Here is a 20,300-nt window from a genome sequence, read left to right as displayed (position 1 = left end):
CATCTAAATATCTCGTCTGACCCTTATCCTGGTCACTGTCATGATCCACCACTTCACCATGGAACTCCAAGATTCTCCTCATCAGAATAACGTTCCCTGAAAGTTGTTATATAATTTGTAATAATTGTAGCTTGAAGTCGTGTTCCAGTAAGGTACAGTTTAAGTTTTAGTGATTCCACAGGTCTTCAGTATGACTTGTTGTCACGCATGGTCTCCAACTTCATTTCCTATTTAGTTTTGATCGAGTTCCTTTGTGATTTGGGTTTTCAATCTATAATGTGAAAGATATAGCCTTTTTCCAGTGAAGATGAATTTACACATGTATGTCTGGTATTTATGTTACATCATACATCAATGTGAAAGATCACCCATCACAATAATTACATGAAAATACACGTTTTACATTTAAACATAAAAAAAAAAATTATCGATAGGACGATACGATAAAATCCTGAGGTCAAACTTTCTACATCTCCCACAGGTGTTACCTGTGTATCTATCAACCTGGGACCTTCTTCATGTCTCGACCCAACCCAAGGTTAAGTCAGTAGAATCCTCTTGCTTCACAAATCCCTGCACTATTTCCTGTGAATGACCAACACAGCCAGTTACGTCCATACACGGATTTTCATACCTTGTGAAGGTAAGAAATCCAATGTAAAGGAAGATCATAAGATGGGTTGCCAAAAAGATTGTGAGAAAAGGTAACTGTTTTGAGTTTAGTTCCATTCCTTTAGATCAGTCCGTGTATACAAGGTCACACACCATTAGTTGATACGCCAGAGTGCCCACTATCATTTTACCCTGATAGACAGAGGCTACAGTAGATCCGGTTAACTCAGATCCAGAATCTCTGAACACCTCCACAGCCTCCGTAAACTTTCCCTCTGATGTCTTCACCTTCAGGATCTGTGAGAGTATACAACAAAGTCTATGTTATTAATATACATAATAAACACGTACAAACAATTTATATATATCACTAAAGTCTACCATAAAGGTCTGAATGGATTCAATATAAAACTACCTCTCAAAATTACCTTACACCATGGTATTTTGTGTTAGAGTAACTGACGGGATATATATCACAATCATATCACCGACTCTAAATCTGTAGATGTGTTTTTGTGTTAGAGTAACTGACGGGATATCTATCACAATCATATCACCGACTCTAAATCTGTAGATGTGTTTTGTGTTAGAGTAACTGACGGGATATCTATCACAATCACATCACCGACTCCAAATCTGTAGATGTATTTTGTGTTAGAGTAACTGACGGGATATCTATCACAATCATATCACCGACTCTAAATCTGTAAATGTGTTTTGTGTTAGAGTAACTGACGGGATATCTATCACAATCATATCACCGACTCTAAATCTGTAGATGTGTTTTGTGTTAGAGTAACTGACGGGATATCTATCTCAATCATATCACCGACTCTAAATCTGTAGATGTCTAACACTATGTGATATATCACCAGGGATGTCGACTGTATTCTCAATATGTGTTAAATCCTTGGCCTGACAGATTGTAAATACCATACCTGTGAAGGTGCACGGCTCTGAGACCTGCCATCGATACACTCCATCAGCTGATAATGAACGGGATGACACCCAGCCCATATATCACCCGTTTCCAGGTCTATTTCTATATTGTCTGGAAGTGAATTCAAGTACAAGTCCTGTTCAACAGAAAACATAGGTTTATCTCCTCCTTATAAGGATTGTTAAAACCTAATGGTCGTTCGTTATTATCCATATTATACCTAATTTATGATAAAACTAATGCTTAAGCTTTTGTCTTTCGGATAACAGATCTCTCATTCAACACAACCTCCAGAGTACAACGAATCATTTTTCCTGTTTCAAAAAACGAAAAACAAAAACAAGAATGCAAAAACAAGAAAGCCTAAAAACTTGTTCATTGGAATCTACATCTGACTGCATAAACAATTGATTTCTTTTACTCCTACTATTTGTAAAATAAGAATAAATCAACAAATTGTACATTCACTCTATATCTATTACTGTAAGACTATGTTCAAAATTCGAGAAAAAACCTACATCTACGTGTTTCAGTTGAGTATGAACAATACGATAAGATTTCAGCTGCTTCCTGCCGAATTCCGACACATACAGATGTCTGAAAGTACAAGTATATTTATGTTTAAGAGGCGCGGTTAGACTCTCAAAACATCAAGACTTTTCTGAAAGTGCTCTATTATTTACATTAAAATTGATTGCGATTGATGGGAACTATAATTCAAATTGGAATAGGATATTGACATGTTTTTCTTACGTTTGATATTCAAATAAATGAAAACTAACTTTGGTAAAGACGTCAACATATCTGCATTACCTGATACTGTTGTATGATATCGATTCCACATATCAACTTAGCATTGTGTGACAGTGTTGTGTAGTACTGGTCAATAATATCAACCTCTCGTCAGATGACACGTTGATGCAATTGTCGTGTTGTGTTGTAATAACCCTAAATACTAACCTCTTGTCTGGTGACACATTGATGTAATTGTCAGGTTGTGTTGTAATAACCCTAAATACTGACCTCATGTCTGGTGACACGTTGATGTAATTGTCGGGTTGTGTTGTAATAACCACGTTGATGTAATTGTCGGGTTGTGTTGTAATAACCCTAAATACTGACCTCTTGTCTGGTGACACGTTGATGTAATTGTCGGGTTGTGTTGTAATAACCCTAAATACTAACCTCTTGTCTGGTGACACATTGATGCAATTGTCGTGTTGTGTTGTAATAACCCTAAATACTGACCTCTTGTCTGGTGACACGTTGATGCCGTTGGGTAAGTGTAGCCCCTGTACCACACTCCGGAAGTCCATGCCATCGTAGTACAGTATCTCACCGTCCGTTGACATCAGTAACAGCTGCAGCCAGAGATAGCCTCGAAATGACTTGTATTTGGTGATGTAAAAAGTTCTGTTGCTGGTCATAACCAAATCATTCATACTGGAATTCATATAATAACTTTGTAACCTCTATATATGAAAGGTTAAATGTATTCTTCTTCAGGAAACTGCACTTTTCGTTATTTTTTATTTTGTTATTAATATCGAAAAACATCTTTCTGTGTATAATTTCAAGTTCAAATACGAAAAGTATTCACCGCACTTCTACACTTTGCATAATAAAATAACTGAAACAAACATTAAGAGATATTAAGAAATCATTATCATAATGAAAATCTAACCAACTAGTCCCTTTAAATGGTAAATGGTCATGTCTTATGCCAGACAGGTACGTACTCTGTTGGACTTGTGATAGAGACGACGTGAGGGAGTAATGCTGAATGTTGTCTGTGTCTAAAGCCTGACAGGGACTTACTCTGTTGGACCTGTGATAGAGACGACGTGAGGGAGTAATGGTGAATGTTGTCTGTGTCTAAAGCCTGACAGGGACTTACTCTGTTGGACCTGTGATAGAGACGACGTGAGGGAGTAATGGTGAATGTTGTCTGTGTCTAAAGCCTGGCAGGGACTTACTCTGTTAGACTTGTGATAGAGACGACGTGAAGGAGTAATGATGAATGTTGTCTGTGTCTAAAGCCTGACAGGTACTTACTCTGTTGGACTTGTGATAGAGACGACGTGAGGGAGTAATGCTGAATGTTGTCTGTGTCTACAGCCTGACAGGGACTTACTCTGTTGGACTTGTGATAGAGACGACGTGAGGGAGTAATGGTGAATGTTGTCTGTGTTTACAGCCTGACAGGGACTTACTCTGTTGGACTTGTGATAGAGACGACGTGATTTAGTAATGCTGAATGTTGTCTGTGTCTACAGCCTGACAGGGACTTACTCCGTTAGACTTGTGATAGAGACGACGTGATTTAGTAATGGTGAATGTTGTCTGTGTCTAAAGCCTGACAGGTACTTACTCTGTTAGACTTGTGATAGAGACGACGTGAAGGAGTAATGATGAATGTTGTCTGTGTCTACAGCCTGACAGGGACTTACTCTGTTGGACTTGTGATAGAGACGACGTGATTTAGTAATGCTGAATGTTGTCTGTGTCTACAGCCTGACAGGGACTTACTCTGTTGGACTTGTGATAGAGACGATTTGAGGGAGTAATGGTGAATGTTGTCTGTGTCTACAGCCTGACAGGGACTTACTCTGTTAGACTTGTGATAGAGACGATTTGAGGGAGTAATGGTGAATGTTGTCTGTGTCTACAGCCTGACAGGGACTTACTCTGTTAGACTTGTGATAGAGACGACGTGAGGGAGTAATGCTGAATGTTGTCTGTGTCTACAGCCTGACAGGGACTTACTCCGTTAGACTTGTGATAGAGACGACGTGATTTAGTAATGGTGAATGTTGTCTGTGTCTACAGCCTAACAGGGACTTACTCTGTTAGTTTTGGACTTGTGATAGAGTCGACGTGAAGTAATGACAGAGAATTCTTCCGGAACCAAAACACTTCCACGTGGTCTTCAAATTCGGCATGGTTGATTACCATCAGGGTGATCTCCCCTGAAACAAATCGTTCACAGTTTATTTACCGTGATGTTACGGTATATTCGTCCTGGATGACCAACCTGCCTAATTACAAGTGGAATCCAACAGCAAATATCTATTATGGTTAGTGTTGAGGAATATATGAGTGTTAATTTTATACACTAACCTGTTGTATCGTCCTGCCAAACACTCAGTCCATGGAAAGATACTTTTGACGAATTTAGAGTGGAACTAACAATTGGTAACTCTCTGATAATATAGGATGGATCTTCAAGTCGGTTAAAGTCAAAAAGAAGAATTCGACTTCGAGCCCAAGAACATAAACCCTGAAATGGATGAGACATTATTGATGGCCAGGATTCGTAACTCTATGTTACACTCGGGAGATATTTTGTGTAGATCAGTGGGACCTTGCGAAGCAGAGCATTATCGTTGTATAGTTTAGTTATGTAATGCCAAGCAGAATGGTATTCCCTTATTCTGAATTGTCCTAAAATGACCGTGCTTGTTAGCACTATATTACACAACATTTAAAGACAAATACAATCCCTTCTCTAAACGAACAAGTTATAAAAATTATTTCAAGCGTACAGCGTTCATATTGTCAGGTATATCGGAACGATACATTACGGTAAAACAGGTAATAAATCTGAGACGTACCGAGGAGATGAAGGTTAAACCATTGTCTAATACTGTGAGGTCTTCCGAACCGCCATCTGTAACCAAATAGATATAGTCTAATTGCAATATATGCACTATTCTTTCACGTTTGAGACACAAAATAACCTTACGAAACGATATTGACAACTATACAATTATCGCTAAAACAGAGAGTTTCTAAGTTATCTAGTCCGAGGATGGAAAATAGCTTACCATCAGTACTAATTAGTGGTTTTGTTATTAGGAAGGACTCGCCTTTCATCAAGTCATCCGGGGTTTGATTCCCGGAACAGACGTAACATAGGTATGGGGCCACTTGCCCGAACACGTGGGCTTTTCCCGGGTGCTCAGCTTTCCTCCCACTTTAAGACCTCTTGCGCTTCCATCCGAGCCAACAAGAGTGATTAATATAAGTACATTTATATAAGAACTTCTTTATCATTTGTTTGTAAAATGATTAAAGTTTAAAAAAAAAGTGTTTTGTATTTTGAAATGACAACATAAATGTTAACAGACCTGCGCCTTCCAGATATCTACATGGTCCAGGTCGGTGGTGGATTATTGTCCGGGTTTTGTGGTAGTCCATGAAAAACCTTGAAGTAAAATATAAGAAAATATATGTACTCAATATATGTCCAAGTAAAACTGAACCAAAAGAGCTATGAAATCTACATTGCTGAAAAACTCAAGAAATTTGTCAATAAATAAATCAATAAATGACAAATGAAATAAACTTAAATAAATTAATCAACAAGGCCATGAAACGATATGAAACACTGGCACAAAAACGTATCAGTAAATAACACATTTCAATACAAATCTAGAATAAGATATCATAAAAGTAAACAATGGATTAAACTGTATCATACAGCTGATTCGACCTTCTAGGACTCCACAGTGATGTTACATCATACAGCTGTTTCGTCCTTCTAGGACTCGTCAGTGATGTTATATCATACAGCTGTTTCGTCCTTCTAGGACTCGTCAGTGATGTTACATATTACAGCTGTTGCAACCTTTGAGGACTTATCAGTGATGCCAATGACGTAAAAAAGTTAGGAGGTGGCTAGGGGTTGCCAGAAATAGATCAAAAGTAATGACAAAAAAGGTTTCAGTCAAACTGTATTGTTAAGATGTAGAAGATATTCTGGAATAAAAATAAATTATTATGTAGTTTTCTTTTTGTCGATTACAGATAAAAAACTTTTAACATGTGCATCAAAGAACAAAACTGACTCATTGTTACAGATACATAAACAGATCATACTGTGTCATAATACACAGTGATTCAACTAATTATCGTTTATCACGGACTGGAAAGTTAAAGTAACAGGTATATGTCGCACTGTATAGACGGTATCAATGATAGCCAATTCTATAGAATCAAAATTAGAAAATACCAACGAGTCACCATAATCATAATCCAAACTCATTTCCAACCAGTTGGCAAACAATTTGACGGGTTTTCACCTATACATAGCCTCTCACCTAATGATCAACCATTTCTACAAAAACTATAACTAACCATTCATGCTATTTATATATTAAATATCTAGACTGTACAACTTCAGCTAATTTATGTGTGTTGCCCGAAAAAAATGCGACCCCTTCCTATAACCAGAAGTAGACATTTGACACAATATTTCTTTGCTGTTATCAATAGCAATCTTACGCAATATGCAGATTACGAAACATAATCACCTTAGACCGATTAGGTTTTGAAAATGAAACCATTTTAAGATTTTAACGAATTTGACCCCTGTGACATTGAAAGCGGGTCAAGGTCATTCATATTAGCAAACATAATAACTAACGACCGGAACATCTGTAATATAAAGGTTCTTGACCGTGTGGAACTTGAGAAAAGGTTTTCCAAATTGTGTTACCCAAATAACAATTTTCAGTTTTGACCCATGTCGAGAGCCGGACGTTGGTTTTCAGATCTGATTTTATTTTACATTAAAGAACAATTGATCACAACATGCTATTAAAAAAATTCAGCATCGTATGAATCTTGATATTGAGAAAATTCTATTGAAAGATTTTGGAATAATTGTATCCTGTGATCTTGAAGACGGATCAATGTCATTTATACTAAAAAAAACTCGATATACAACGCTTAGAACTTCCTATGTATTAAATATCCAACCCATAGACTTTGCAGAACCGGAGAAGTTTTTCAACGTTGGTTACCCAAAATAGCAATTTTCAAATTTGATCTCAATCGAGAGCCGGAAGTTGCTGACAGTATGCTACTGGCAAAATTCCATCAACATGTGCTTTTTGGTTATTGAGAAAATACTATCAAAAACTTTCACATCATTAAATCCTGTGACCATGGAAGCGGGTCAAGCTTATTCATATTATCAAACTTGATAGTCAATAACCAGAGGTTACTGAAGCTCAAATATCAGGGCTCTAGACCATGTGGAACTTGTGAAGAAGTTTCCCAAAATGGTGATTTTCAAAATATTGATCCCAACCGAGAACCGAAAGTAGAATTTTGGACAAGCATTTATTAATACATTGTATAGCAATTTATCACCAGGACGATCAGATGGACGTAAGACTTACCAGTAACGTATTCCTCTTTAAAGTATTAAGTCACCAGGACTGTCATACGGACATGACTTACCAGTAACGTAAGCATTGTTTAAGTCTTTAACGCCATCAGGACGATCAGACGGAAACTTGACTTACCAGTAACGTATTCCTCGTTGAAGTATTATTGTTACCAGGACGGTCAGACGGAAACTGCGCCACATGATCTATGAATTGGGCGATAGAAGTTTAATACTTTACATGACATAAAAAAGTTAAGAATTGATAAGAAATACTTAAAAGGTGAAATGATATACCACAAGAAAGATCATTACTTAAAATTAGAAATTATTAAATAACACTAATATCACATGATATCAGCAATTATTGGATTGAATGTAGTATTTGGAATTATGATAAACTTCCTTCCACCGATTCCATCTTAATCCACCATGATTAAATGATATACATGTCATAAGGCTTTAAGGTAACGTCATTTTTGTTAGCTTCTACCCGAACATATCTCCTGGAAATCAGGGCAAAACCATAGAACATATAGTACAAGAACTGGAAAAAGATTTTGAAAATGTAATTGTCTACCTCGCTGTGTGGATAGATTGTGTAGGTAGTCAGATTCACAGAGAGGAGGTAGGGAAGAAATAAGTAGAACAGTTAACGCATGACCTGTTATAAAAATTAGAAATGTCTAGTTACAACCACGTCGGCCATTTAGATCATTTGCTTAACAACAGAGACAATCATGGTCGAAAGACAAAACAGTTTGGGTTCAAATATTATTGTAAAACACTTTCTACCTGTCGCCACACGGTGTAATGTATACAATGTGGACAAAGATCTTATCAGTGTGTGTATACAAAACGAGCACTAGAGCGGGACTCGCCACCTTGTTAACTAAAACACTGTTAAGCAGTTATTATTACCTGTTAAAGCATAATGAAGTTTGCTATCTAAACGAATAGTACTTCATAATTACAAGGATATTCCGATCCATGCTCTCAAACCATAGAATGTTTTTAGTCGGTTATCAGTTAATATTTGAATAGCGTTACATATAATGTAAAATCTAGAATATTGGTGACTTAACATTTCGCTTTTATATACTACACTTTTATACTAACTTTATGACTAAATTATAAATACTGTAATTACCAAACGTTACTATATTTTGATTGTATTTGTTACTATATTATACTGTATTTGTTACTATATTTTACTGTATTTGTTACTATATTATACTGTATTTGTTACTATATTTTACTGTATTTGTTACAATATTTTACTGTATTTGTTACTATATTTTACTGTATTTGTTACTATATTTTACTGTATTTGTTACTATATTTTACTGTATTTGTTACTATATTTTACTGTATTTGTTACAATATTTTACTGTATTTGTTACTATATTTGTATTTGTTACTATATTTTACAGTATTTGTTACTATATTTTACTGTATTTGTTACTATATTTTACTGTATTTGTTACTATATTTTACTGTATTTGTTACTATATTTTACTGTATTTGTTACAATATTTTACTGTATTTGTTACTAAATTTTACTGTATTTGTTACTATATTTGTATTTGTTACTATATTATACTGTATTTGTTACTATATTTTACTGTATTTGTTACAATATTTTACTGTATTTGTTACTATATTTTACTGTATTTGTTACTATATTTGTATTTGTTACTATATTATACTGTATTTGTTACTATATTTGTATTTGTTACTATATTTTACTGTATTTGTTTCTATATTTTACTGTATTTGTTACAATATTTTACTGTATTTGTTACTATATTTGTATTTGTTACTATATTTTACTGTATTTGTTACTATATTTTACTGTATTTGTTACTATATTTTACTATATTTTACTCTACATTCTATTGTTTTGGATTTATTCAGAGCTCTCATCATATTATCTCTATGTTATTCCATTACGTTAAGTCAGAAAACATTTTGATCATCTCGGCCTACCTTTCAGTGTTGTCAGTGGTCCGCTAAGCTGGCTTACCTCTCCGTGAAAAATGTTCATTTTTATAAAGACCTGTATCAGACGAGCTGTCACAACTTTATAATTACCTTGTACTTTTAGCAATAACGAGAGTTGTCTTTAAATAACCAATTGCGCCAAACTTTCAATAGCACAGATCGAAATCTTTTGTAAATGAGAGGCTTTGAAATTGACTTGAAACACTAAACATATGTATATATCTAAGAGATATTTAAAGGTCACCTTACATTAATTCACAAAGACATTTTGTGGTAGTTTGAGTATATATATATTATATATATATTATATATATATATATATATATATATATATATGTAATTCACTCACATTCACGACTTTTTTTATATGTTTGCACATTTAATCTACTAGGAATATATTCGTTTTAAATTTTTAGACTGTGTCTTTCTACGTTTTACCTTAATGATATAGTAGGTCTCAGGGAGGCAGGTATACTTATTCCTAGTGATTATCACGATTTCCGTTGAACACAACACTGGGGTTCGAGATATACAGGGTGATGAAAGACATGGGAAGGTTTTACGTTTGTCACAGTGATCTCAATGAGAAATATTTCATTTGCACTACACAAAGCCCGTTGGTTCCGTTGTAACCCTAACCTTGTTCTCATTGGAGAACATGACATTATTTACTTGGAATGTTCAAGGCTTACATGGCGGATGTCGTCGATGAAGCAGAAGACGCTTACCCTTCGGGAATACCTGATCTTATTCTCCTTGTACTTTTTCCTGTGTCTCTGTGAAAATACCATTTTATTCATATTTTGACCTTTGACATTAACTGTAAGGAAATAATGGCATATTTGGTCAGGTATTACATCTAGATCGATTGCCCTTCTCGACAATGTCATTGTCTGACTTTGTGAGCTTCCAAATGACAGGGCGTGATCTAACCAAGGCGGTTTTTTCAAACGAATAATTTTAATGGATACTCTTAATTCAGCCACTTTTATTTTCCACGTTGGCATTTTGATTTCGCCATTGGCCGGGGTGCCATGCTTAAGGCATACCTTATGTACTCTTGACAGACCCTCTGGTGCAAAAAACTGCCAGGAACCGCCCGCATGTCGAGAGAATCATTGCGCGTCGAACCTATGTCCGGCCACCTCTGACACCATGGAGGCGGCAAGTGCATCTTAACTGGATGCGCAGGCATGCCCCGAATAGGTTTTGGATGTGTCGGTGGAGGCGTGTGAAGTTCACCACCGATTCTAGATTATTCGGTGGGGCTTCTGTAATGGTTTGGGAGGCATTTCCCAGAGAGCAAAATTCCGCTTAGTGGTCCTGGATCCAAACTTAACTATTGGTATGTATGACATTCTTAACGCTCGGAGAATTTTCTTGAATTATCAGGACAGAATTTCATAAACTGTTGAAACATGGCGAACTTCATACATAGGCTTAATAAGTCTACCTCAAGGTAGAGTTACATAGAAAATGTGATAATGCTCCGAAAAAACATATTTAAATATATTCCTTCTCACTGAAAGGATATTCACATTTGTAATATATATACCTGGCATCTTCATATGTCAAAAATTGTTTCCGCTGTTGTTCTGTTTGAATTCCCGTCTCCAGTGCTAGCCGTGGAGTTTTCTATCGCACTGCTGTACTCTTTAATCTTCTCATATGCCGGATCGTCGCTTATGGAATTACCCATCATGCACAGCCGAATGGAGACAAATCCTTAGTCCTTTAATTTCTTTGTCAATTCGGCATATCTTTGTTGATATCAAGATGAAATCTTACTGAGTTCATTTACAGTTATAAAAATAGTAATTAATGATATATAATTTATGATATATATCAAACAAGAACTTAATAACTCTTCTTTAATAATCTTTAAAGTCCAGTGTCCTTATGTAACATACCACGCGAACAGTTCGGTGTCCTTATGTAACATACCGCGCGAACAGTTCAGTGTCCTTCATCAGTATGTAACATACCACGCGAACAGTCCAGTGTCCTTCATCAGTATGTAACATACCACGCGAACAGTTCAGTGTCCTTCATCAGTATGTAACATACCACGCGAACAGTTCAGTGTCCTTCATCAGTATGTAACATACCACGCGAACAGTTCGGTGTCCTTATGTAACATACCGCGCGAACAGTTCAGTGTCCTTCATCAGTATGTAACATACCACGCGAACAGTTCAGTGTCCTTCATCAGTATGTAACATACCACGCGAACAGTTCGGTGTCCTTATGTAACATACCACGCGAACAGTTCGGTGTCCTTATGTAACATACCACGCGAACAGTTCGGTGTCCTTATGTAACATACCACGCGAACAGTTCGGTGTCCTTATGTAACATACCGCGCGAACAGTTCGGTGTCCTTATGTAACATACCGCGCGAACAGTTCGGTGTCCTTATGTAACATACCACGCGAACAGTTCGGTGTCCTTTTGTAACATACCGCGCGAACAGTTCGGTGTCCTTATGTAACACACCGCGCGAACAGATTAGTGTCTTTCATCAGTACGTAACATACCGCGCGAACATTTCACTGTCCTTCATCAGTATGTTACATACCGCGTGAACAGTTCAGTGTCCTTATGTAACATACCGCGCGAACAGTTCGGTGTCCTTATGTAACATACCGCGTGAACAGTTCAGTGTCCTTTATCAGTACGTAACATACCGCGCGAACATTTCCCTGTCCTTCATCAGTATGTAACATACTGCGCGAACAGTTCAGTGTCCTTCATCAGTATGTAACATACCTCGCGAACAATTGAGTGTCCTTCATCAGTACGTAACATACCGCGCGAACAGTTCAGTGTCCTTATGTAACATACCGCGCGAACAGTTCGGTGTCCTTCATCAGTATGTAACATACCGCGCGAACAGTTCAGTGTCCTTTATCAGTACGTAACATACCGCGCGAACATTTCCCTGTCCTTCATCAGTATGTAACATACTGCGCGAACAGTTCAGTGTCCTTCATCAGTATGTAACATACCTCGCGAACAATTGAGTGTCCTTCATCAGTACGTAACATACCGCGCGAACAGTTCAGTGTCCTTATGTAACATACCGCGCGAACAGTTCGGTGTCCTTCATCAGTATGTAACATACCGCGCGAACAGTTCAGTGTCCTTATGTAACATACCGCGCGAACAGTTCGGTGTCCTTCATCAGTATGTAACATACCGCGCGAACAGTTCAGTGTCCTTCATCAGTATGTAACATACCGCGCGAACAGTTCAGTGTCCTTCATCAGTATGTATTATACCGCGCGAACAGTTCAGTATCCTTCATCAGTACTTAAAATACCGCGCGAACAGTTCAGTGTCCTTCATCAGTATGTAACATACCGCGCGAACAGTTCAGTGTCCTTCATCAGTATGTAACATACCGCGCGAACAGTTCAGTGTCCTTCATCAGTATGTAACATACCGCGCGAACAGTTCAGTGTCCTTCATCAGTATGTATTATACCGCGCGAACAGTTCAGTATCCTTCATCAGTACTTAAAATACCGCGCGAACAGTTCGGTGTCCTTCATCAGTATGTAACATACCGCGCGAACAGTTCAGTGTCCTTATGTAACATACCGCGCGAACAGTTCGGTGTCCTTCATCAGTATGTAACATACCGCGCGAACAGTTCAGTGTCCTTATGTAACATACCGCGCGAACAGTTCAGTGTCCTTCATCAGTATGTAACATACCGCGCGAACAGTTCAGTGTCCTTCATCAGTATGTAACATACCGCGCGAACAGTTCAGTGTCCTTCATCAGTATGTATTATGTAACATACCGCGCGAACAGTTCAGTGTCCTTCATCAGTATGTATTATACCGCGCGAACAGTTCAGTATCCTTCATCAGTACTTAAAATACCGCGCGAACAGTTCAGTGTCCTTCATCAGTACGTAGCACACCGCGCGAACAGTTCAGTGTCCTTCATCAGTATGTAACATACCACGCGAACAGTTCAGTGTCCTTCATCAGTACGTAACATACCGCGCGAACAGTTCAGTGTCCTTATGTAACATACCGCGCGAACAGTTCAGTGTCTTTCATCAGTATGTAACATACCACGCGAACAGTTCAGTGTCCTTCATCAGTACGTAACATACCGCGCGAACAGTTCAGTGTCCTTATGTAACATACCGCGCGAACAGTTCCGTGTCCTTATGTAACATACCTGGCGAACAGTTCAGTGTCCTTATGTAACATACCTGGCGAACAGTTCAGTGTCCTTCATCAGTATGTAACATACCGCGCGAACAGTTCAGTGTCCTTATGTAACATACCGCGTGAACAGTTCACTGTCCTTCATCTGTATGTAACATACCGCGCGAACAGTTCAGTGTCCTTCATACCGCGCGAACAGTTCAGTGTCCTAGTTCTTAAAATACCGCGCGAACAGTTCAGTGTCCTTCATCGCGCGAACAGTGTCCTTATGAAACATACCGCGCGAACAGTTCAGTGTCCTTCATCAGTACGTAACATACCGCGCGAACAGTTCAGTGTCCTTATGTAACATACCGCGTGAACAGTTCACTGTCCTTCATCTGTATGTAACATACCGCGCGGAACAGTTCAGTGTCCTTCATCAGTATGAAACATACCGCGCGAACAGTTCAGTGTCCTTCATCAGTACGTAACATACCGCGCGAACAGTTCAGTGTCCTTCATCAGTACGTAACATACCGCGCGAACAGTTCAATGGATTCAAACCCATGAATCGAATTCAAAGATTCTATATGCATGGTATTAAGAAGACAATTTCTTTAGAGGAACTGGTGCGATAATACCTTGAACGGAAAAATGTCAAAGTATCTTTTCTTCGACATTTCGAAAGAGACAACAAACGAACAGCCTCAGCACAACTAAACGTGATAGATGACGGCAACTGTTTGGTTCGAAACCGCTGATGCTGGCTAGAAAGCATGTACGTACGCCCGTGGCTACCTCGCATAGTGTTCCTAACTGAGAACGGGCGCTGCTGAAAATCTTAACATTATGTGTTGGAAGATCAAGGGGATAATGGCTGGCACGCCATATCTTCTTTAATGTCTCAATACACATATCATTGATGTTGTGTCTCCGAACACTGGTTGAGATCATATACTCTGTATTTTTTAGTACTTTCAAAAGTAGGGGTTACTCATACATAACAAAACCACTCTATAAGATAGACCCACAACGTTACAAATGTAGTATTAGAGGTGGTGATGGCATTTTGTACTAAGACAAACCACAAATTGTTCCAGAAATCCCTTTGGGTAGCACTAGAGTTATTGAAGGTGAGATTCAAACTTAGAGTTGGAAGCACATATATTGTTTTTGGCTTACATGCCAGCCTCCTCGCGTCCAATTGAAATTTTCATTGGCCATATAGACCTACCTGTGTATAAGAATCGCTTGTCTCTGTTTATTCGGAACAAGGACCAGTAATAATTATAGCTGACTTAAATGTTAAAATTAAGAGTCCTCGGTACCAATAAAAAAATGACGAGATATCCCCAATTTCCCAGATATTTTTAGACATAATGAACCTACTGTCTGCCAACGTACAATCATATTGCAATCGAGACAGGTAACTGTACTTGTATTGTTGGTTCATGTTAAGTATTGGATGACGAAGCTATAAATGTGTCTGAGCATTAGCCTGTTGTTTATTCTATAAAGGTCTCCTCGTTGTCATCTTGGTGTAATACATCTAACGTTGTATGATATAATTGGAAAAAACCCTTTATGACGGTAGTATTAATAATAACATGCTGGATTGGAAAATAATCTGAAGTTCATAGAAAAACACGACGATAGAATGTCTAACGAATGTTAAATCACTTTTCCTAAGATATTACTTCAGCTATAATACAATGCCTATAACAAAGTACACAGTTACTTAACGCCATATTGGTCTAACGAATTGTCACAAATGTACACTACTGTACAAATCAAAAGACAAACATGGATAAATGAAGAGAAACCTAGAAATTTCTGTCATAGTTTCCTGCAGTACAAAGAAAGCAAAAAGTCGTTTTGAATTCAATAGGTATATATCTGAACAATGAAATAGAAAAATGTAGGGAACTTGACAAGAATTTATTCTGGCAGGTAGACAAAGGAAAATCATATAAAAGCAAAAAAATCCAAACCGAAATGAAATACACCAACGTAATGTTACAAGACCACAAATACATTGTCGAAGCGTGGGCGTCACATTTCGAAAATTTGTTCCATGATAAACCGAATGAAGAATTGAACAACACTTATCAAAGAGAAATCATAAACCGCGTGAATGAAATTGAAAAAAAATGAGGTGTAGTAATTGTTGATTTAAGTGTTAGTGTTCTTACACAGGAAGACGACACGTGTCTAATGAGTACGAGTCTTAAAAGTCTTCAGAAAATTATATCAATGTGTGGGCATTATATTAAAAACTGGCGTTTTCATTCTCTGCTGCAAAAATCAAAACTGTAAATTTCACAACCCCCAAAATCGAACTTGTACTAAGGAAAACGAGCTTTATCTCTACAATCGTATTATGTCACAGACTGACAGCATTACACATGTTGGTAATTTATTAATCTCTGAACAGAACTCTTTCAAGAGAACAGCACGTGCATGCGATATGTTGAGACCGGGTACAATGTTCCTTGTTCATTCCGTTGCAAATTCCTGTGCCCTAAACCCTTTAACAATAGAGAAGTTTATAAAAATTAAAGTTAATCCATCCGCCTTATACGTGAACGAACCTTGGCAATTGATAAAAACTGAAATAACAACGCTAGAAAAAGCGCAACATTTTATTATTATATATATCCAAGGGTTCGGAAAAGGACTAGAACAGACATGTGTACATCTTTACTTGGTTGGACCTCTATTGAGGCATATATAGATATTAGAAAATTATAATTTTTGGAAGATTGTGTAGAATGAAAACAATTTCTATTGTATACAAGTCTTCAGTACTAGACTCTTTTTGTATCGCCTTGGTAGACCGTACAAGTACGGATTCATCCCGACATAGAATACTAAAAAATATTTGTTGCATCAAAATCTAGATTTAGAAGTTGTTTTTTTCAAATAGTTGTTCATCAATAGAAACCCAGACTATGAACCATTTTTACGTATGTATACAAATGACATGGTTATTTTATCTGAAACACCAGATGACTTACAGAAAATACTAGATTCATTAGGGGAGTATAGTAGAAAATGGAGTTTAACTGTAAGTAAGACAAAAATAGTCATCTTTAGGAATGGTGGTTTAATAAATTCGAAGGATAAATGGTTTTCCGATAATGAGGAAATTAAAATAGTCGATGAATTTATTTACCTTGGGCTTGCTTTACATTTTAATGGAAAACTTACAAAAACTCAAAATAAACTTGCAGAGCAAGGACGAAAAGCATTATATGCGATGAATTCTGTTTGTAAAAATGATGATTTTAATATTGAATCTCGTCTTGCTGTTTTGACACTTTTGAAAATAGACTTTTTTAATGTATGGTTCTGCAAACTGGGGTTATCACAAAGCTCCAAAAATTGAAGAAAAACACTTCATATCGCATTTCTTAAGTCATTACTAAGACTAAGATAATCAACAAACACTGCTTTTCCATATATTGAGTTAGGAAGATTTCCCTTAGAAATACTCAGAAAAGTTAGAATTCTCAAATATTTGCTAAAGCTAAAATTTTTCATAATTGTATACTCAAATCGTGTTATGATGATATAGTAGAAAACAATGACCCTTGGATTCTTAATTTAAAATGTGACCTTTCAACTGTCGGCCTTGGATACATGTTTGAATATACAATGTACCAATAACAGTTCTGCTAAATCTCATAGCATTGTTTATGAATAACGTTTATTTGACAATTTTCAGCCATTCTTCATCTAAGGGATTTTTATACCAACATCTGGTTGAAAGTATTAAACTCCAGTCATACCTACATAAATCAGTAAATATTAGTTTTCAGAAACTTATTTCCAAGATCCGTTTATCTGTACATGCTTTAGCAGTGGAACGTAGGCGATACAGTGACGTACCAAGGGAAGAAAGACGGTATATTTCATGTAATGATAACGATATAGAGGACGAATATAATTTTATTATAAATGTAAGTGTTATGCAGATATTTGTACCAGTTTTATTAAGCTATATTATTTCAATATGCCTAGTATGATCAAAAGCATTCAGTTACTCAAAGTCGAAAATATAAAAGAACTTAATAATTTAGGAAAGTATCTAACATCAGAAAATAAATGTAGAAAAGATTTATTGTCACAATTTAATAAGTATTTTCGTGATTTCTTCCAAAAAATTATACCATCATTATGCATTATGTATGATGGTAAGAGTGTGAGAGTCTTTGTACTGTTCACTGTTATTTATCCAATAAGTTGTATCACTTACGGAAATAAATAAATTGGAAGTGAAAGAAATTTTTGTTGAAACCGGAGTTTGTCAAAAAAGTGATTGGAAAACAACAGAATATATATATATATATATATATTTCAAGTTAAATATACATGTCTGTACAATGGTAATAATATCTTTTCCAACACATTCTTTCTCTTTAAACTGTCACTCTCCTATCATCAATCTTCTTTTATTTTTTTCCCTTTGTGTAGAATAGGTGAATTTGAGTTTCACCATGTAAAAGATAAAATGTACATAATCTACGAGACATTTTCATTTTCATTAATTTTGCCTCAGTAGAAATAATATTATGCAAACATTTCCATTGGAAATCGCTACATTTCCTATTTGCTATAGACCTACTTAACGAAATCCAAATCTTAACCCAATTTATGTCATCTTGATATAGGTACTGTATCCCAAGTATTTTGTGATTTGGGATAATAGTTTTTGTATCCAAAACTAATACTTTTAAAGTTTTATTTGTTAACTTTGTTATTTCATTGTTTTTATTTGTTTTAATATATAATTCTTCTGTTACAGCTATTGGTTCAGTTATTGGTATTTCTTGATTTCTTGATTTAAGCTCTTGTATCCACTTGCCACATGACGAAATTGCTTTCTTTACAATGATGAATTCTGATATCCAGTTATCCTTGAATAACAATTTCTCCCATAATTCTTGAGAATTAATAAAATAATGTCTTCCTTCATTCCATATATCTTTTATTTTTGTTATATTTGATTTAGTCCAATTTTTAAAGAAAACTGGATTTTTTCTGAATGTGATATTGGTGTTTCCAAATATCCTTTGATATAAAACTGTGGAATACGATTTAATGCTAATGATTTTGTAGTACTACATTTACATGTAAAGAGCTCCTGTGAGAAGGTAGAATCATATCTTTTTAGCCAGTATTTCCCTAATGCATTCCAACAATGAACATCTTAATGAATTATCTTGTATATATTTTGATACCTTTAAATATTTCCTTTAAATCAAGATCAATCATGTTTAACAGTCCAAGATTAATGTCTCTATAACAGGTTTCTTTAGCAACTTTAGCGTTCCATAGAAACTGGTAAATCATTTTATTTATGCTAATTTTATATTTCTGTGGTATGGTTGTCTGAGATATATCAATTAATTATAGAAAGTATTAATGACTTTATTATCCTCTAAGTGTAAGATTTAAATTTTTCCAGCTTTGTATGGTATCTTCAATCTTTTAGATCTTTTTCTCCCAAATTTCATCAAAGTTAAAAATTATTGGAATAGAATTTTCATTCGCAGCAAATAGCTGCGTTTATCAACAAACATGTTAATTTTGGCTTCAAGTTTTTCTCAATTCCTTTTATTGGAGCATTTTTCCTAATAGAACATGCCATAGGTTCAGCTTGAATGTTATAAATTAAAGGGGCTATTGGGCACCCCTGTTTTACTGAACGAGAAAGCTTGAAGGGTTTTGAAATGAAACCATTTGTAAGTATATGACTAGACGAATTTATGTATGTCATGTTAATCCGTTCAATAAATTGTGTACCAAATCCAAATTTTAAGACACATTTTCACCCATTCCCATTCAAATGGATCGAATGCTTTTTGCTGGTCTAAGAAAATAATGCTTCCACCTTTGTTTTCTGTATATAAGTATTCAATAATATCTTGGATTAAACGAATACCATCTTCTATGTTTCTTCCCTGTACAAATCCCTTTTGGTCGCTATGAATATTTTTGGCAGTTCGTTTTTAATACGTTCTGCAATAATGTTTGTTATAATTTTATAGTCGGTGTTCAAGAGAGTGATTGGTCACCATTTTTTTTATATCCTCCCTTTCCCCCTGTTTATATCAAAGAGTTATCAAACCCTTATATTGAGATGAACATAGCTCTTTAGATTCAAATACATTTATGACAACATTTATAAACTGATGCTTTATCAAATTCTAGTAAGTCTGTTAAAACTCAGCAATAATACCATCAACGCCTGGTGATCGATTGGCTTTCAAATGTTTAACAGACAAATACATTTCATTTCCAGTAGGCAGTTTCTCAAAGTTATTTTTAACATCGTCTGTAATAGATACATTACATTTTGTAGTAAGATATTTGCTTCATCAACATCTACCCCTTCA

At 36.0% G+C, this 20,300-nt stretch overlaps 1 protein-coding gene across 1 annotated transcript; it reads right to left on the bottom strand.

Annotated features, from left to right (window-relative positions):
* Positions 1-738: 738 nt before the first annotated feature.
* LOC132557462 (serum paraoxonase/arylesterase 1-like) lies at positions 739-7,931 on the bottom strand. The gene is made up of 9 exons (XM_060221950.1): positions 7,867-7,931; positions 5,683-5,759; positions 5,167-5,222; positions 4,673-4,832; positions 4,398-4,521; positions 2,801-2,995; positions 2,071-2,149; positions 1,551-1,688; positions 739-909 (listed from the first exon to the last, which is right to left on the bottom strand). The coding sequence occupies exons 1-9, from the start codon at positions 7,929-7,931 to the stop codon at positions 739-741; spliced, it is 1,065 nt and encodes a 354-aa protein (XP_060077933.1).
* Between the last annotated feature and the right edge of the window lie 12,369 nt (positions 7,932-20,300).

This window comes from Ylistrum balloti, unplaced genomic scaffold (assembly GCF_031769215.1).
Source record: "Ylistrum balloti isolate Yb309-2 unplaced genomic scaffold, AGI_CSIRO_Ybal_v1 Utg370674, whole genome shotgun sequence".
Lineage (NCBI taxonomy): Eukaryota > Metazoa > Mollusca > Bivalvia > Pectinida > Pectinidae > Ylistrum > Ylistrum balloti.
This window is presented reverse-complemented; position numbering and strand designations above follow the sequence as displayed.